Genomic DNA, 16889 nt, shown 5'->3' on the forward strand with positions numbered 1-16889 from the left:
AATGTGGGCTAATACTTTAAAGATACTGTAATATGATTGTTCACATTTTTCTTTAAGTACAGATTGGGGTCCTATCGCATTGTGTTGTACATTACAAACGCAAAAGGGATTTGGGCGCTGACATAGAAGCTAGCTTATCCTTTGCCGTAGTTAGCCTATGGCTGGAAAAAGAGTTCCTCTGTGTTCGCTTTTACAATAACAATGTCGCTAAAGCTTGGTTATTATACAGGTTACAGAACGTACATTAAGTATTGTTGGGAGTTTTTGAATGCATTTTTAAAGGGATTTAGAGGTAAATATTGATTTCTCCCATTAGCTGCATTGCTAGCCACCTAGAACAAGCCGATTTTTACAAATTAGAATGCAAGAAGAAAATAAAATGTTGTCCTCTTGTGTCTCATAAGGATTGTAAATGATTGGCAAAATTCCCCCAAAAAGTGCAGTTCCCCTTTAAGAGAGACGTTTGGTGTCTTTAAGTTGAAGTAGTGTGGTATTTTTTTTTTGGCGACAACTTGTGGTCACAATAATTAATTACATTAACCTCTTGATGCAGTTAGTTGAATGATGCAGACACGTTTGTTACTGTATACTTTCTAATACACTTCTGCTTTGGAGACTTTGTATGTGTAAGCAATACGTAACTATAATTATTAGATACTTGTTTATATTGACAAATGTGCTGTTTTAGACTGCAATGTTATTCGATTTTGTGCTTACCTGTTGTGTAGCTGTTAGCTGCTTGTAGCATATGGCCTACCATGTTTACATTTTGTAAATGACTTGACTTAAACAGAAGAAAAGACCAAGCTTGTGTGCTTATTGGAGGACATTTACATGTTAACTGGCTGTCCAGCTTTGCACAGGTAAAAACACTGCAGGACTTCTTATGTCGGACAATATATAGAAGATTTTAGATGCAAGCCGATATCAGCTGATACTTATTTTTTGTTGCTATAAGGGACACCTCTATTATCATTTCACCAAAGTATTTTATATAACACACTGGAGAGTGCAGGTAATGATTCAACACAATTATTATTACAACAACAAAGTAATTATGAATACCAAAATAAACTCATACTAAACTCAAACTATGCTATAATTTGTCAGAATGTTCTTTAAAAACTCTGTCCTGAATGAATCAAATAAATAAACATACCGGTACGTACACTAATTACATAAAAATATTATACCATACACTAAAATAATTTTAAAATATGTGTTTTTCTGCTCATTTCAGAACATTTATGGACTTCTGAGGTTTCTGAGGGTTTTTTTTTAAATGTCTTCCATATTGTAACTTTAAATACGGTAGTACTTAACTGTAGGACATGTTCTACTAAACATAGCACTTTGAAAGTAGAGTACAAGTCAAATTTATACAGACATACTGTTTGTGTTTCAAACACATATTAGCAATGAAGGAACAGTAAATGGGGATTTAAAAAAAAAAGGAAATTAACTTACTTGAGCAACCCAGAGGGTTGGAAGCAGAAAGGCCGTAATATCCCATTTTGCAGCGATCGCAGCGTTGGCCTTCGACGTTGGCTTTACACGAACACAAACCTGTGTTGTCATCACACTGACCACCGTTAAACGTCCCTTCCGAACTGCACACACAACCTAGCAGCAAAAACACAAACACTCACTAGCAGGTGAATGAACGTTGAATGAATGAATGATAGGTGGTGGTCGGAGGGGCCGTAGGCGCAAATTGGCAGCCACGCTTCCGTCAGTCTACCCCAGGGCAGCTGTGGCTACGAAAGTAGCTTACCACCACCAGGTGTGAATGAATGATGGGTTTTTAACATGTAAAGCGACTTTGGGTACTTAGAAAAGCGCTATATAAATCCCAGTTATTTTTTTTAAATTTTTTATTTTATTTAGACACAGTACACACAGTACATGCAAAGATACACACACCGAATACTTTTTTTTGGTAATTCGTTACTAATTGGTCTAATGTTACCTTGTTCATGATAAATCTAAACTCAATACACTAAGGCAGTGTTTTTCAACCACTGTGCCACGGCACACTAGTGTTCCGTGAGATACAGTCTGGTGTGCCGTGGGAGATGATCTAATTTCACCTATTTGGGTTAAAAATATTTTTTGCAAACCAGTAGTTATAATCTGCAAATAATGTGCCGTTGTTGAGTGTCAGTGCTGTCGAGAGCTCGGCAGAGTAACCATGTTATACCATACCATATCAGTAGGTGGAAGCCGGTAGCTAATTGCTTTGTAGATATCGGGAACACGTCGTGTGAGACGAAAATGGTTTGTCGTGATCACAATATGCAGGCGACAGCGGGAGGCAGTGTGCAGGTAAAAAGGTACCTAATGCTAAAACCAAAAATAAACAAAAGGTGAGTGCCCCTAAGAAAAGGCATTAAAGCATAGGGATGGCTATGTAGAACGAAACTAAAACTGAACTGGCTACAAAGTAAACAGAAACAGAATGCTGGACGACAGCAAAGACTTACAGCGTGTGGAGCAGAGACGGCGTCCACAAAGTACATCCGTACATGACATGACAACAATGTCCACACAAAAAAAGATAGCAACAACTGAAATATTCTTGATTGCTAAAACAAAGCAGGTGCGTGGAATAGCGCTCAAAGGAAGACATGAAACTGCAACAGGAAAAGCCACCAAAATAGGAGCGCAAGACAAGAACTAAAACACTACACACGAGAAAACACCAAAAAACTCAAAATAAGTCACGGCGTGATGTGACAGGTCGTGACAGTACACTTACTTTGAGACGAGTTATAGTGATGCATGGTTGGTTATGGTTTAAATTCATATCCAACAATTGCGACAACAACTTTTTATTGTCTACTGGGTTTCATTTTTTAATGATTTCTGCTGGTGGTGTGCCTCTGGATTTTTTCAATGAAAATAATGCGCCTTGGCTCAATAAAGGTTGAAAAACACTGCACTAAGGATCTGATTTAGTAAAGGTTTGCGTGTATCAAAACACTTGATAACACTTGAAACTTGATAGCGCACGCAAAGCTAATCTACTAAGCTTGTGCATAAGAGGAATACGCCTCTTAAATGAGCATAACAGCGATTTAATGTGTTTGTCTTAATGAATACCTACAATACTGGGTGGATCAGATGCAAACATAATAATTTAGCAGTGTTTACTGTTTTGTTACCGCTGTTTTGCATCTTTATTTACTATGTTATGAACATAGGTGCAAACTGTCACAGTTACATACTAATGGCTGCACCGCGGTCAATGTGTGGAGGCGATCACTGCAAAGATTCATGGTGGAGAGAGAGAGAATGTGCCGTCCGTGTACGTGTCAACATATTTGAACTGACAGAAAAAAAAAATATTGGACAAACAGTCTACTCAGCAATGCCGTTGTATAATTTAATAACTGCAGGATGACTTAAAGGACAGCGTCCAGATGACTGACATTTCTCTAACAAGTTAAGTTAAAGTTAAAGTTCCAATGATTGTCACACACACACTAGTGTGGTGAAATTTGTCCTCTGCATCTGACCCATCCCCTTGTTCACCCCCTGGGAGGTGAGGGGAGCAGTGAGCAGCAGCGGTGGCCGTGCCCAGGAGTCATTTTTTGGTGATTTAACCCCCAATTCTAACCCTTGATGCTGAGTGCCAAGTAGGGAGGTAATGGGTCCCATTTTTATAGTCTTTGGTATGACTCGGCCGGGGATTGAACTCATGACCTGCCGATCTCAGAGCGGACACTCTAACCACAAGGCCACTGAGCAGGTAGTTAGTTCTCGTTGTGTGTTTTCTGCTCCAGAAAATGAATAAATGAATCTGGCAGTCATTTCCCCTAATATTAATAAATTTTTGACTAAAATGTAGATAACAAACTGTACTTGGAATTCACAATTTTCCATCTCCAGACTCGATACGGCGTCCCCTCTCCACTACAGAACTGGAGCTCATTTCCTCGCATAGACAGTGTCAACAAAAACACATAAAATTATTGTTTTAGGAACCTAATTGCATGTTTTTGTTGCCCTGGCCCATAACTACTTTAAAAATGATATGGTCAACATCATGAGCAAAAAATAAATATAAATATGATACCATAGCCTGTGTTTCCTTATCTTTAGTGTTCTTATGTGTTAAGGATAGTGCTGTCAAAATGATGCATTTAAATCGGATTGATCAAACTTTTAAATTCAGATTAGTCATGATTAATCACAGGTTATTACTCACTCGAGTAATTCAAATTAACTTAGAAAAATACCCCAAAGTGAATAATAATAAGGATATGTTTGCACTGGTGTAGGCATTGACCTGATCACTAACCATACAGCGACACCTTTCAGGTAAACATCCGCAGGGAAGGTAAGGGAGCATTCAAAATAAATTGCATGATTGATCTGCCTATGAGTAATTCAGGGTGGGCTGGTCAGTTGCATCTAAGTGCGATATATATAAAAAAAAGGCGTTAACGAGTTAACTTTGATAGACCTACTTAAGACATACGAGTTGAAAACATTTTAAAGATGTTTTGATATACCTAGTGCATTTTGAAAATACCTGACCATATTGTTCCATAACTTTCTGACTCTTAAGCTAATTTTTTTTTAGCCAATTTTATTTTGTATATATATAGCATGTCTTTAGGCCGCAGTTGGGCATGTTTTGTGATAGCCAGGTCGATTGCCTTAAACTTGAAAGCTGCATCGTAGGCATTTGTCTTCGCCATTGTTGAGGGTGAGTGCACAACTTGCAAAATGGCTGATTGAATGACTGTGTGAATGTGTTTGATCTAATGTAAACAATTTCATTGGTCTGCCGGGATCTATTCGGCAATTTCATTTGTTTGATGTAAGTACCGATATTAGAGCCTTAAGTGTTGGCTGATACCGATATGATATCAGCAGGAATCATATGGTTCATACTTTCATTATTTTGCAGTGTGAAATGTTAGAAAAGGTTTGATCAAGTGAAACTAGTCAAACACAGAACAATGGTCAGTATGAAAAACATTAAACTTATGGCATAAAAGTACTTACTTTTATCATTTTGTAGTGTGGAACATAACCTTAACCCAGATAATATTGGTAAGTTTGAAAATAATAACCTTATGACAGATATGCTTTTGTGTTTTGGTGACATTCAAAATAATTCATAAAGTTAAACTCTTGACGCAGTAAGTTGGATGATGCGGACACGTTTGTTCCTGGATACTTTCTAATACTCTTCTGCCTTAGTGACTTATTGTGGAGGGAGAGTGTGATCAGCGCGCTTGCAGGAGCAAAGGTCACCGCCTCTGTCGATGGTGTTGAGGGCGGAGCACCATCGGATAGGGGCGGGGCATGTGCTGACGGCGAGACACAGCTGGCAGGTGATTACATTTCACAGGTGGTACGTGGTAATCTAATCATCTGTTGTCTTTAACTGTGAGCAGCCGGGAGCAGAGAGAGAGAGAGAATACGGACGTGACTGAAAGGTCACGTTCTGCTGGAGAAAGACTTTTGATAACTATATGTACATTAAAACCTTGTTAAACCTGCACACTTGGCTCCTGTGCCGTATCTGACAGTGGGACTGCTAGGAAGTGACTTCCACACTTATATTGACAAATGTGCTGTTTTTGATCTGCTCTATTGTTCAATGAAGGATACTTAGTACGTTATGTCTAGCTTGTGTGCAATTGTGTGCTTCGTTGCTAGCTCCTAGCAGCCTATAGCCTAACATGTATACCTTTTGCAAAAACTTAACTAAAACAGAAGAAAAGCCCAACCTTGTGTGCGAATGGGTCAAATGCAGAGGATAATTTCACCACACCTAGTGTGTGGGTGACTATCGTTGGGACTTTAACTTATTGGAGGACATTCAGATGTTAATTGGCTGTCCAGCTTTGCACAAGTAAACATGCTGCATGACTGCTTGTATCGGAGCTTATATCGGCCATTTTACATGCAAGTCGATATCATTCGATACTTGTTTTTTCTGATATCAATATTGTATCCGGACAACCCATATGACCAGGCTAAATTTATTGGCGGCATGAAGCTTGTGAAACCGGAAAAAATACCCAATTCAGCCTGCATTATTGTATAAGCCGCAGGGTTCAAAGCGTGGGAAATAAATTGCGGCTATAGTTTTTTCGAAATGACTGTATTTTGGACGCGTATTTTACTTTTCCAATTACGTGTGCTTACGCAAACAGGCATCGGGACGATCCATCTGGCTTTGAGGGTTCTGCTGGTATCCGGGAGCACACTGGTCACACTTTGGGCCGATGGTGTGGTGCAAACATCCCTCGCACACACCGCCACCCCTCCGCCCGCTTGCTTCGTACACCGCCGGGTCAAAATGACAGCGTTGGGCATGGTTGTTACACTCGCAACCTGGGGAGATTAAAAGGAATAAAAAAATGGTTCTGAAGTTTGTGAAGTAAGTGACGTTTTCTGACGTTGGCAGGTGTGCGTGTTGCTCTCCTCCGCAGGTCTCCACGGTAGATCGTTGTAGAGGTCGTCACAGCGCTCGCAGTTGATGCCAGCAGTGTTGTGTTGGCAGTCGCACTGAGGGCTGACCTGTTGTTCACAGCAACGTTTAAGCACAGAAAGTCAAGCAATGATCATAATCATAATAATAACCTGACTCTAACCTTATTGTTGGCCTCCAGCAGACAGTGGCTGGCATGTCCATGGCACAGGCAGCTGCCCATCACCTTCATCTCCTTCAGCGCGAAAAACCTACTGAGGGCTCGGCCTGGTAGACGCGGCACATCGCCCAAATCGGTCAGCTTTAACCTCAGGCCCGTTAAGGCGGACACATCTGGGAAACAAACTGTTGATGAGGAGGACATCTTTCAAGTCACAAGAAACACAAACTCTTACCTTTAATCTTCTGGTTGGTGGGAACTGGAACGTAGGAATATTGACGCAACGGACTGATCTCCACCTAAAATTTGAGCATAGTGCTGATAGGTGAATACAGACAGATGATGGATAGATGGACAGCAGGTGTGCTGGAAAAAATGTTGATTGACATCTGTATCGAGATTCTAATTTATTACGATTCTGAATTGATTCGTCATTTTCAATAATCGATACATTTTTTATTTTTTTTAAAGAATCTAATTTTTAAAAGATGTTTTGTAGGCCACCTCCTTGCTTACTCACTGTGGGTATACATCATACGCAACCAAGCAGCGCTTTTGCAACCTGTAACTGTAGAAAGGTTTTCTCATGCCAAATATACAGAGCAGGCCAAAAGTTTGGGCACACCTTCTCATTCAACGCCTTTTCTTTATTTTCATGACTATTTACATTGTAGATTGTCACTGAAGGCATCACAACTATGAATGAACACATGTGGAGTTATGTACTTGACAAAAAAAGGTGAAATAACTGAAAACATAGTACCAATGATTGTCACACACACACTAGGTGTGGCGAAATTATTCTCTGCATTTGACCCATCACCCTTGATCACCCCCTGGGAGGTGAAGGGAGCAGTGGGGAGCAGTGGGCAACAGCGGTGGCCGCGCCCGGGAATCAATTTTGGTGATTTAACCCCCAATTCCAACCCTTGATGCTGAGTGCCAAGCAGGGAGGTAATGGGTCCCATTTTTATAGTCTTTGGTATGACTCGGCCAGGGTTTGAACTCACAACCTACCCATCTCAGGGCGGACACTCTAACCACTAGGCCACTGAAAACATGATTTATATTCTAGTTTATTCAAAATAGCCACCTTTTGCTCTGATTACTACTTTGCACACTCTTGGCATTCTCTCGATGAGCTTCAAGAGGTAGTCACCTGAAATGGTTTTCACTTCACAGGTGTGCTTGAAGCTCATCGGGAGAATGCCAAGAGTGTGCAAAGCAGTAACCAGAGCAAAGGGTGGCTATTTTGAAGAAAATAGAACGTTTTCAGTTATTTCACCTTTTTTTGTTAAGTACAGAACTCCACATGTGTTTATTCATAGTTTTGATACCTTCAGTGACAATCTACAATGTAAATAGTCATGAAAATAAAAAAACCCCGCATTGAATGAGGAGAAAGTGTGACCAAACTTTTGGCCTGTACTGTATATTGCGAGAATCGGTTTAAATCAAGAATCAATGCTGAATAAAATCGTCACTCTAAGAATCGGAATCGAATTAAAGCTTGAGCTGTAAGATTCACATCCTTGACAGATAGATAGACATTTAGATAGATGGATACAGTAGATAGATAGACATATAGATTAATAGATAGATAGATGTATAGACGGATAAATAGATAGATGATAGATGTATAGATAGATGTATAGATAGTATGTAGTTACTGTATGATCTTGATATGGGTTGTTTCCAATAGGGGGCAGATTGTAACAGTAGATTTGGTCCAAAGTAACAGGACTGGCGGTGGAAACGTCTGGAAAATATTTCTGGCAATCTGCGGCCACGTAGAGGGCCGGCTGCCACGTCCTGCCGTTGTCCATGGTCTTCTCCACGACCATGGCATTGGGACGTGGTCCCTGCATGCAAAAATCCCATTCATAAATAAAAATGCATCATTGAATAATAAAAATGATTTAATGTGGTAAAATGTTCATGCCGAAGCTTATGTGAGAAATTGTGCATGTTTTCACACACCTTGAAGTTGAGCATTAAGTTGTCCAGCTTGAAGACATTGTTGAAGTCCAACTGAAGCATGACCGGATGGAGGTCTACAGGAGAAAGAATAGAAGATCACATGCAACATCTATCTAATAACATCAACCTTTCTTTTCTTCTGGGAGAACACAAAAGTACATTGCAGTGTACGCCGTTATTTACCATGTCAACTTAGGGCCAGATCAACAAAGATCCCAAATAAAAAGTACTAAATAATGTGTACAAACTACACAATTGTGTGTACTTGAGTTGTAGTGGGTGTGTTGCATGTGATCTACAAAGACTGCATATACAGGTACAATTGATATTAAATATAAAAGTGTAAACACTCCTTTCCCTCCACATTTACATTACATACTCCATCCTGTAGTGTTGTGTTATGTTGTGGAACACACAGCACCAAACTATAAGCTGTGCCACCTTTACTGCACTATTGAAGCGCAATCTAAACAACCAAACCTCTTTTTAGCACGCCAAAGCTTGTCATGTTCACACGACATCATAGTAAATGGTAATGTCATTGTTTAATAGGTTGTAATGTAAAACAGTGAATATTAAATGAAAAAACACGAATATTAGCTTGTTTTGGCCAACGACTCTAATCTTCTTCACAAGGGACACACAACGTGTTCTCACTGATTGTCTTAGACCAAGAATGTCGCGCGTGTAGAGAAAGAGAAAAACAAAATTCAAAAATCATGAGTGCACACAGAGTCCACGTGCAGCGTCTTTTTGCCTTGTCTTTTTGAGTCTTTTTTAAGCACACTGATTTTGGCACTAATCTAACGCCATACAGCTGGAATGATCCATCCATTAAAAATGCATGTTGCATTAAGTTTTTTTTTATCGCCTATGTGAAAAACAAACTGCATTAAAAAAAACACTTAGTTTTGACCACGGCACAGCAATTTGTGCATAACTGTGCCAGTTTTCATGCACATTTTAAACCTGCTAAACATATAAACCTGCTAAATATTGGCACAAAAACAAATCAGACCTTTAATGTCACGTCAGGCACAGTATTGTTCCTAGGAGCCAGGACAGAGGAGTGAATTCTGATTTCACGTCATGACGTCTTGCAAGATATGACGCAAAACAACCCAACATAGTAAAACATTACATTACTTCAAGTTCAATTTTATTTAGGATAGCCCCTTGAGATGCAGAATTTTGTTTTCAAGGGGGACATAACATTCACACATTATTAAAATATTTTTAGTGGGATGCAAAGTTCAGTTTTTGTGTGACTTTTGAGACCTATTTTTCATTATATTTTAAACACATTCAACTTTCGTGAGTCCACTCAATGCCTGTTTTAATGAATAATTAATTACGGGTAAATTATTATTATTTGTTGTCTATACCAACCTTTCGGAGACTGCCACCATCTCTCTGGTCCAGCAGTGGAGAGAACTTCCTGTAACGTGTGTGCCAGCGGACCATCTGGATTTCTGGAGTCACATGGACAACACCTCATCGCCCTCTGAAAGAAACACAGAGAAAAAGAGTGGTGTGTTTATTTAGGCATGGAATTGGAATATTATATAATATAGGAAAAATACTGTACAATGGAATGTAGTACAAACAACTACAGTAGTTTTACGAAGTCATGTAATATTAATGTACAGCGTTTACCTTGGACCATCAGCATCTTCACCATATTTGTTATATATTGTATGTATTATTTAAAAATATAATATAATATAATAATTAGGGATGTCCTATAATGGCTTTTTGCCGATATCCGATATTCCGATATTCCGATATTGTCCAACTCTTTAATTACCGATACCGATATCAACCGATACCGATTTCAACCGATACCGCTATATATACAGTCGTGGAATTAACACATTATTAAGCCTAATTTGGACAACCGGGTATGGTGAAGAAAAGGTCCTTTCTTAAAAAATTAATAAAATAAAATAAGATAAATAAATACATTAAAAACATTTTCTTGAATAAAAAAGAAAGTAAAACAATATAAAAACAGTTACATAGAAACTAGTAATTAATAAAAATGAGTACAATTAACTGCTAAAGGTTAGTACTATTAGTGGACCAGCAGCACGCACAATCATGTGTGCTTACGGACTGTATCCCTTGCAGACTGTATTGATATATAATGTAGGAACCAGAATATTAATAACAGAAAGAAACAACCCTTTTATGTGAATGAGTGTAAATGGGGGAGGGAAGTTTTTTGGGTTGGTGCACTAATTGTAAGTGTATCTTGTGTTTTTTATGTTGATTTAATTTTAAAAAAAAACAACAACAAAAAAACAAAACGATACCGATAATAAAAAAAAACGATACCGATAATTTACGATATTACATTTTAAAGCATTTAAAAAAAAGATGTCCGATAATATCGGCAGGCCGATATTATCAGACATCTCTAATAATAATATAGTATATCAGTATATATTATATACAGTGTTGGGACTAACGCGTTACAAAGTAACGCGTTACTGTAACGCCGTTAGTTTCGGCGGTAACTAGTAATCTAACGCGTTATTTTTTTATATTCAGTAACTCAGTTACCGTTACCACTTGATGCGTTACTGCGTTGTTTTACGTTATTTTTTATGTAGTATCGGCTAGAAACAGATGCGCTGCGCGGTGTCGTTCTTCTAAATCTTCCCCTGTCGCCTGCCGGAGAGAAAAAAAGAGCCGTGTGTGTGTGTCTGGGTGTGGGTATGGGAAGGGGAGGCACACACGTGATCCGCGGTTTGATATATAAAACAAAACAAAAAGGTTGTTCGCATGCACGTTCAGTCCACACACAGCGTGGTCATGGCGAGCGGAGTAACGGAGGAGCTTGAACGCCCCGCGCCATTTAATCGGTGTGTTTATAGGTGCAGACTCTGTTGTGCAAGACGAGGCTTTTAAACACATGCTGAACGTGCTTGAGCCACGTTACGACATCCCGTCGCGCACCCACTTCAGCGATAAGATTGTGCCAGATCTTTATGAGCAGGAGAAGAAAAAAGTTGTGGATGATGAACTATTCAGAGCATCATCTGTTGCGCTCACGACAGACTGGTGCACGTCCAGGGAAACTATGTGACGATAAGCGCTCACTTCATCACAGCAGACTGGCAGATGAGAAGACACGCCCCCTCTACAAGAGTCACCTTGCGCAGGTACTGACACAAGCAGTGGAGGAATGGAAGATAAAGATATCCCAGTCACAAGTGATAATGCCAAAAATCAAATAAATGCAGTGAATGAGGCAGGACTGGGACCACAGGTAGGTGCTTTGCACATGTAGGGGATTTGGCATCACAGAAGGGAATCTCAGTCAATAGGATAGATCAGGAAGGAGGTTTCCAAGCACAACAGCTGCTCATGTGCTTAAGACAAAGCAAGAAATGCTAAAGCTGCCTCCACTTATATGTTGGAGCAGCAAGCAGCTACAGTATATACTCTGCATTGACCCACAAGACCCTGAAGAAAAATGTCAAAGACATCATCAACCTGTCTGACGATGATGTGAGAGTGGCAGAGGAGGTCATCCAGGTGCTTAAACCCCTCCAAAGTGTTACATCTCCACTGAGAACTGAAACTTCACCATCTGTGTCAATGATCCTGCCACTGAAAACAAGGATTCTACAATCCATGACTCCAAGTGTGGAAGACAGCAGCATCACTCCAGATGTCAGGCTTTATTTCACTACCTATGTTTCAAGGAAGATGATGTGCCTTCTTATGTTGCACTTTCAGTTGTTTTTTATTAATGGTCATTGGTCCAAGTTTAAAGAAAGGAGAAATGCCTTTTTATGTTGCAAATGTTAAAATGAAAATAAAAATGCATGTCAAGTTGATCAACACATTGTATTATTCTCAAGTGCAATAACAGTACTGAAATGAAGGCTAAAAGGGCATTAATGGGAGCTTTAAAAAAAAAGAACAAAAAAAGAAGTAACTAAATAGTTACTTTTCACAGTAACGCATTACTTTTTGATGTAAGTAACTGAGTTAGTAACTGAGTTACTTTTGAAATTAAGTAACTAGTAATTGTAACTAGTTACTGGTTTTCAGTAACTAACCCAACACTGATTATATACTGTAAATATAATATGTAAATATTACATATATGTTATATTTTATATTGCTACTATGGTACATTTTTTGTCTACTTAATACCTGCATTATCCTTTCCATCCTTACCCTTTCCATCCGTTGAAACTGAGCTACTGTGTGGAACAATTTCCCTTGTGGATCAATAAAGTTTGTCTAAGTCTAAGTCTATTTTATTCATTATTCTGTACAGATCTTTGGTCCACTGGGTATGTTTAACGTGCTATATAACTAAAGTTGGATTGGATTTGAAAATGTGTGTAAAAATAATGAGTAAATAAGTAAACCGCAATTGCTGATGTTGCTGTCAGTCAAGTCAATGTTCGGTAAATCCTCTCGTGTGGGACGTGAGTCACGTGACCGACACTCTGGCACGTCGGCAGCATGGCAACTTTCCTGCTAGGGAAAAGTTCATGCCTGCTTGTTCATTGTTGGAACAGAAATGTCGAGACGTGTCTCAGACACCAGCATGGTCCGGAAAATGTAACCAAGTTCAAATGGTCATTTTTTTCTGCTTTTCCAAAGATGATAGTCACAGTAAGTCATATATCCTTGCTTGGTTAAAAAAAGAAAAAAAAAACTGACGATGATGAGATTGGCATCTACTTTATCATAAAATATGTGGAAATGAAAGCCATTCATGTAGTGATGGAAATAGTCATTAGTACAAAATAATTGTATTTTTGTTAGAGATGCACATACTTGAAGGCACACAAATGTTTTGTCAAACAAAACAAACTATTATAATTCTTTACAATCTGAAAACAACAACAAACCAACAGAACCAAGGATTGAAGTTTAAGTCCTGTTGCTAAATCATTATATCTGTTCATGTTCTACACCACTTATTTTCTTCAGGACCACCACAACTAAGGCAGTGTACAAACTGGACTAGAACTTTTTGATACGATACATATTCCGACACTTGAGTCATGATACGATCCAGTATTTTCATATAGCGAGATATTCCGATATATTACGATAACATAGTTTAGTGATAAATGTAAAATGCAGCTTAAAATACAAGTTATAGACATGTAGACAGGATGACCCAGTAATAATTCATCGCACACATTGAGTCAAAAAACAATGCAATTCAAATGATCAGTTTCAAGTGCATCAAGTTTCTTGCCACTTAAGTATAAAAAAAAGGGTTCCACTTCTTAACTGTCCACTTCTTGCACTGCCTTGCTCAACACTAGTTGCAGTACAGTGACACCTTACATAGTGGATTTATGGAAATTGTCCTTGAGTTACCCCTAAATTGATATTAAGACATAACAAATCAATATAATATTGTAAGAAAACATTTTGTGCTTCATAGGGTATGAAAATATGTCTATGGAAGCTGACTTTAAAGAGATGGAGTCTGACCTATTAAAGGTTTGCATGTCTTCCATGCACAACTGTGGGCTGGCCTGGCTGAGATCTCCCACATTATCTATTAATTTAACAATTCAATAATTATAACCACTCGACTCCACTTTGCTACAGTTGTGGTTCCTTCTCAATGTTTCTTCTTATTCCTCAGCTTGGGCCCTGAGGTCAAGAAGGTTAAGAACTGCTGCTTTTGAGTTTTTCCTTGCCCGGATGTGGGATTAAATCAAAGGATGTCGTTGTAAATTTGTGAAGCCCTGTGAGACACTTGGGATTAAGGGCTATATAAAGACATTTTGATTGATTGATATTAAAACATGTGCCAACTTGATAGCACAAGCAAAACTGATCTGCTGATTCCATTCTATTCCATTGCTGAGATGCAAATATAGCTATTTAGCGCTCGCAATGTGATTTATTAAACCTGAAAGTGTTATGCATGTACATTTACAAAGTTTTTTTAAAGAGTGCGCAAACTGGTAGAGTCATGCACAAATATTGTGGCATTTTCACAATAAACTATGACCTAATACATTGTACATTAGATCGTTTAATAGTTTGTAGACCGGATATTGTAAATTAAATGACAAAATACAAAAATGCAGCGTTTTTTAGTGAAACGACTGTACTCCTGTAAAATATTTCTTAAAGGAGCAATTACGTTTCCACATTCCATGGATTTATATACATGCGCAGATGCAGCAGGTACATGAATTTCGATGAAGAGCTCGACTCGCATGAACACCGGTGTTGTGGTGTGGTCTACGGGAGCGCATCTTTGGCATGCTAAGAATAGGTTCTGTTGTGTAGATCGCGCTTCTATAATGCAGATAAGGTGGTATAGATTATAGTTGTGTGCGCCATGTTTCGCAACATAACAAAACAGCACAGGATGAAGCATTGTAACGTTAATGTGGAGGGAAATTAGTGTCTCCATGGTGACAGCTGGGAGTACGCGCAAAATTGACATTTAAATATGGCGTGTTGCACCACTTTTGTACCAATTAATTGTACACACAGTCTTAGTAAATCATCCGCAATACACCCACAAACAATCTTTTATTTTGCAAACACTATTTAGTACTTGTTATTTGGATTTTATCTTGTTCATCATCCCATTATGATCTTAGCCCAAAAACAACATGCGCTTTAAAATTTTAATTATGACTGCAGCTATCGATTATTTTAGTAATAGAGTAATCTATAGATTTTTTTGTTTGTTTGATTGTAATCGGATAAAACACTTTTTAGATATAATGCGTATTTTAGGTAAAATAGTTTAAATAAAGAACAGATTTGTTGCCTGCCCCAACCATCATTCTTTTTTTTTCTAATAAATGCACATCATCGAATTTGAAATTGCACTTTTAACATGTGTGCATTAACATAAATATTGTTAAAAAATCTACACTGTTTGCTGCCACACAGATGACGGCACACACACACACACACCACAGTTCTCAAGTGTGCTATATTAAAGCAGCCATGAAGAAACGTTGTCCGTGTATTTACAGTTCTGCACTGCACTCCATGCAGTCTGGATTTTATATTTTTGTTAAATTAGTTACACTGAACGATTCATGGAAGCAACAGAATATAGTAAATCAAAGCTTTTTTATAATCTAATTCATTGTTGCAGCCCTAATTTTAATACACTCAAACCTTTAGTAGATTAGGCCCCAAGTATACTATCTGGTGTATTTCCTTCCCCTGACTTCATGGGTGTGGGACTTGCTTCACCAAGTGTGTGCTTTGCCAGATCACATCCAATGCATTTAGTTTAACACTAATGCATTCTACGTACATGGCATATTTGATTTTTCTAATTTGAGACTTAAAAACCTTCTTCGCTATGTCATTATGTGAGATTTTATGTTGAATACTTATGGAAAATAATCCAATATACAAGGCTGTACCACAGCATAAGTGAAATTACAATACAATAATGCAATATAAAAGGAATATAAAAGGAGGTCAATCATTGACACTGCAATAGGCCTTTATTTCAAAATCAGTGCGTGATAGATTTGTGTTGAGCTTGCAAATGGTCTGGATTGTTGACGTGGCCAAGAACTTGGTGAAAGAGTGCAGTTGCAACATGAAGATCTGGCACTGAACTCAGACTGTTTGACAAATTGCAGTCCAGCCAAAAGTAGCACTGCTTCACTGCACGTCTGTCATTTCACTTGCACCTTTGCCTTACTAGCCTCCTGGGGTTGAACGTGCCATCCACAAACTCATACCCGTAGTCATTTTAAATAACAGCTCTTTCTGCCACCACCGAGGGAAGTCTCCAAGAAGAAGATGCTCAGAATATTCAATGAGCTCCTACCTTAACTATAGCAATCTACCAAGTTACCAAGTTCTGAACATTGGTATTCATTTTAATACCCAGTCTACAGTATATTATGTGACCTCTGTGCAGTGGTATTCTACTCTAAAGGTCTGATCTAATATGATCCCAATGCGCTTTTGGAAGAATGGTCGAAAATTCCTATAAACACACTCCGAAACCTTGTGGACAGCCTTCCCAGAAGAGTTGAAGCTGTAATAGCTGCAAAAGGTGGAGCCACATCATATTGAACCCTATGGGTTAGGAATGGGATGGCACTTCAAGTTCATATGTGAGTCAAGGCAGGTGGCCAAATACTTTTGGCAATATATATATATATATATATATATATATATATATATATATATATATATATATATATATATATATATATATATATATATATATATATATATATATATATATATATATATATATATATATATATAACACTACCGTTCAAAAGTTTGGGGTCACCCAAA

General features: G+C 38.3%; 1 protein-coding gene across 1 annotated transcript in view; it reads right to left on the bottom strand.

Moving 5' to 3' along the window:
- Positions 1-16889, bottom strand: part of LOC133651928 (laminin subunit beta-3-like) — a 36941-nt gene that overhangs the window by 14205 nt on the left and 5847 nt on the right. The window contains exons 4-11 of the mRNA XM_062050178.1: positions 9984-10098; positions 8595-8668; positions 8285-8476; positions 6850-6913; positions 6618-6787; positions 6423-6543; positions 6169-6357; positions 1468-1623 (exon numbers count right to left, since the gene is read on the bottom strand). Of these exons, the coding sequence (XP_061906162.1) occupies positions 1468-1623; positions 6169-6357; positions 6423-6543; positions 6618-6787; positions 6850-6913; positions 8285-8476; positions 8595-8668; positions 9984-10098 (1081 nt within the window). The remainder of the gene's footprint in view (positions 1-1467; positions 1624-6168; positions 6358-6422; positions 6544-6617; positions 6788-6849; positions 6914-8284; positions 8477-8594; positions 8669-9983; positions 10099-16889) is intronic.

This window comes from Entelurus aequoreus, linkage group LG01 (assembly GCF_033978785.1).
Source record: "Entelurus aequoreus isolate RoL-2023_Sb linkage group LG01, RoL_Eaeq_v1.1, whole genome shotgun sequence".
In the NCBI taxonomy this organism is placed as follows: domain Eukaryota; kingdom Metazoa; phylum Chordata; class Actinopteri; order Syngnathiformes; family Syngnathidae; genus Entelurus; species Entelurus aequoreus.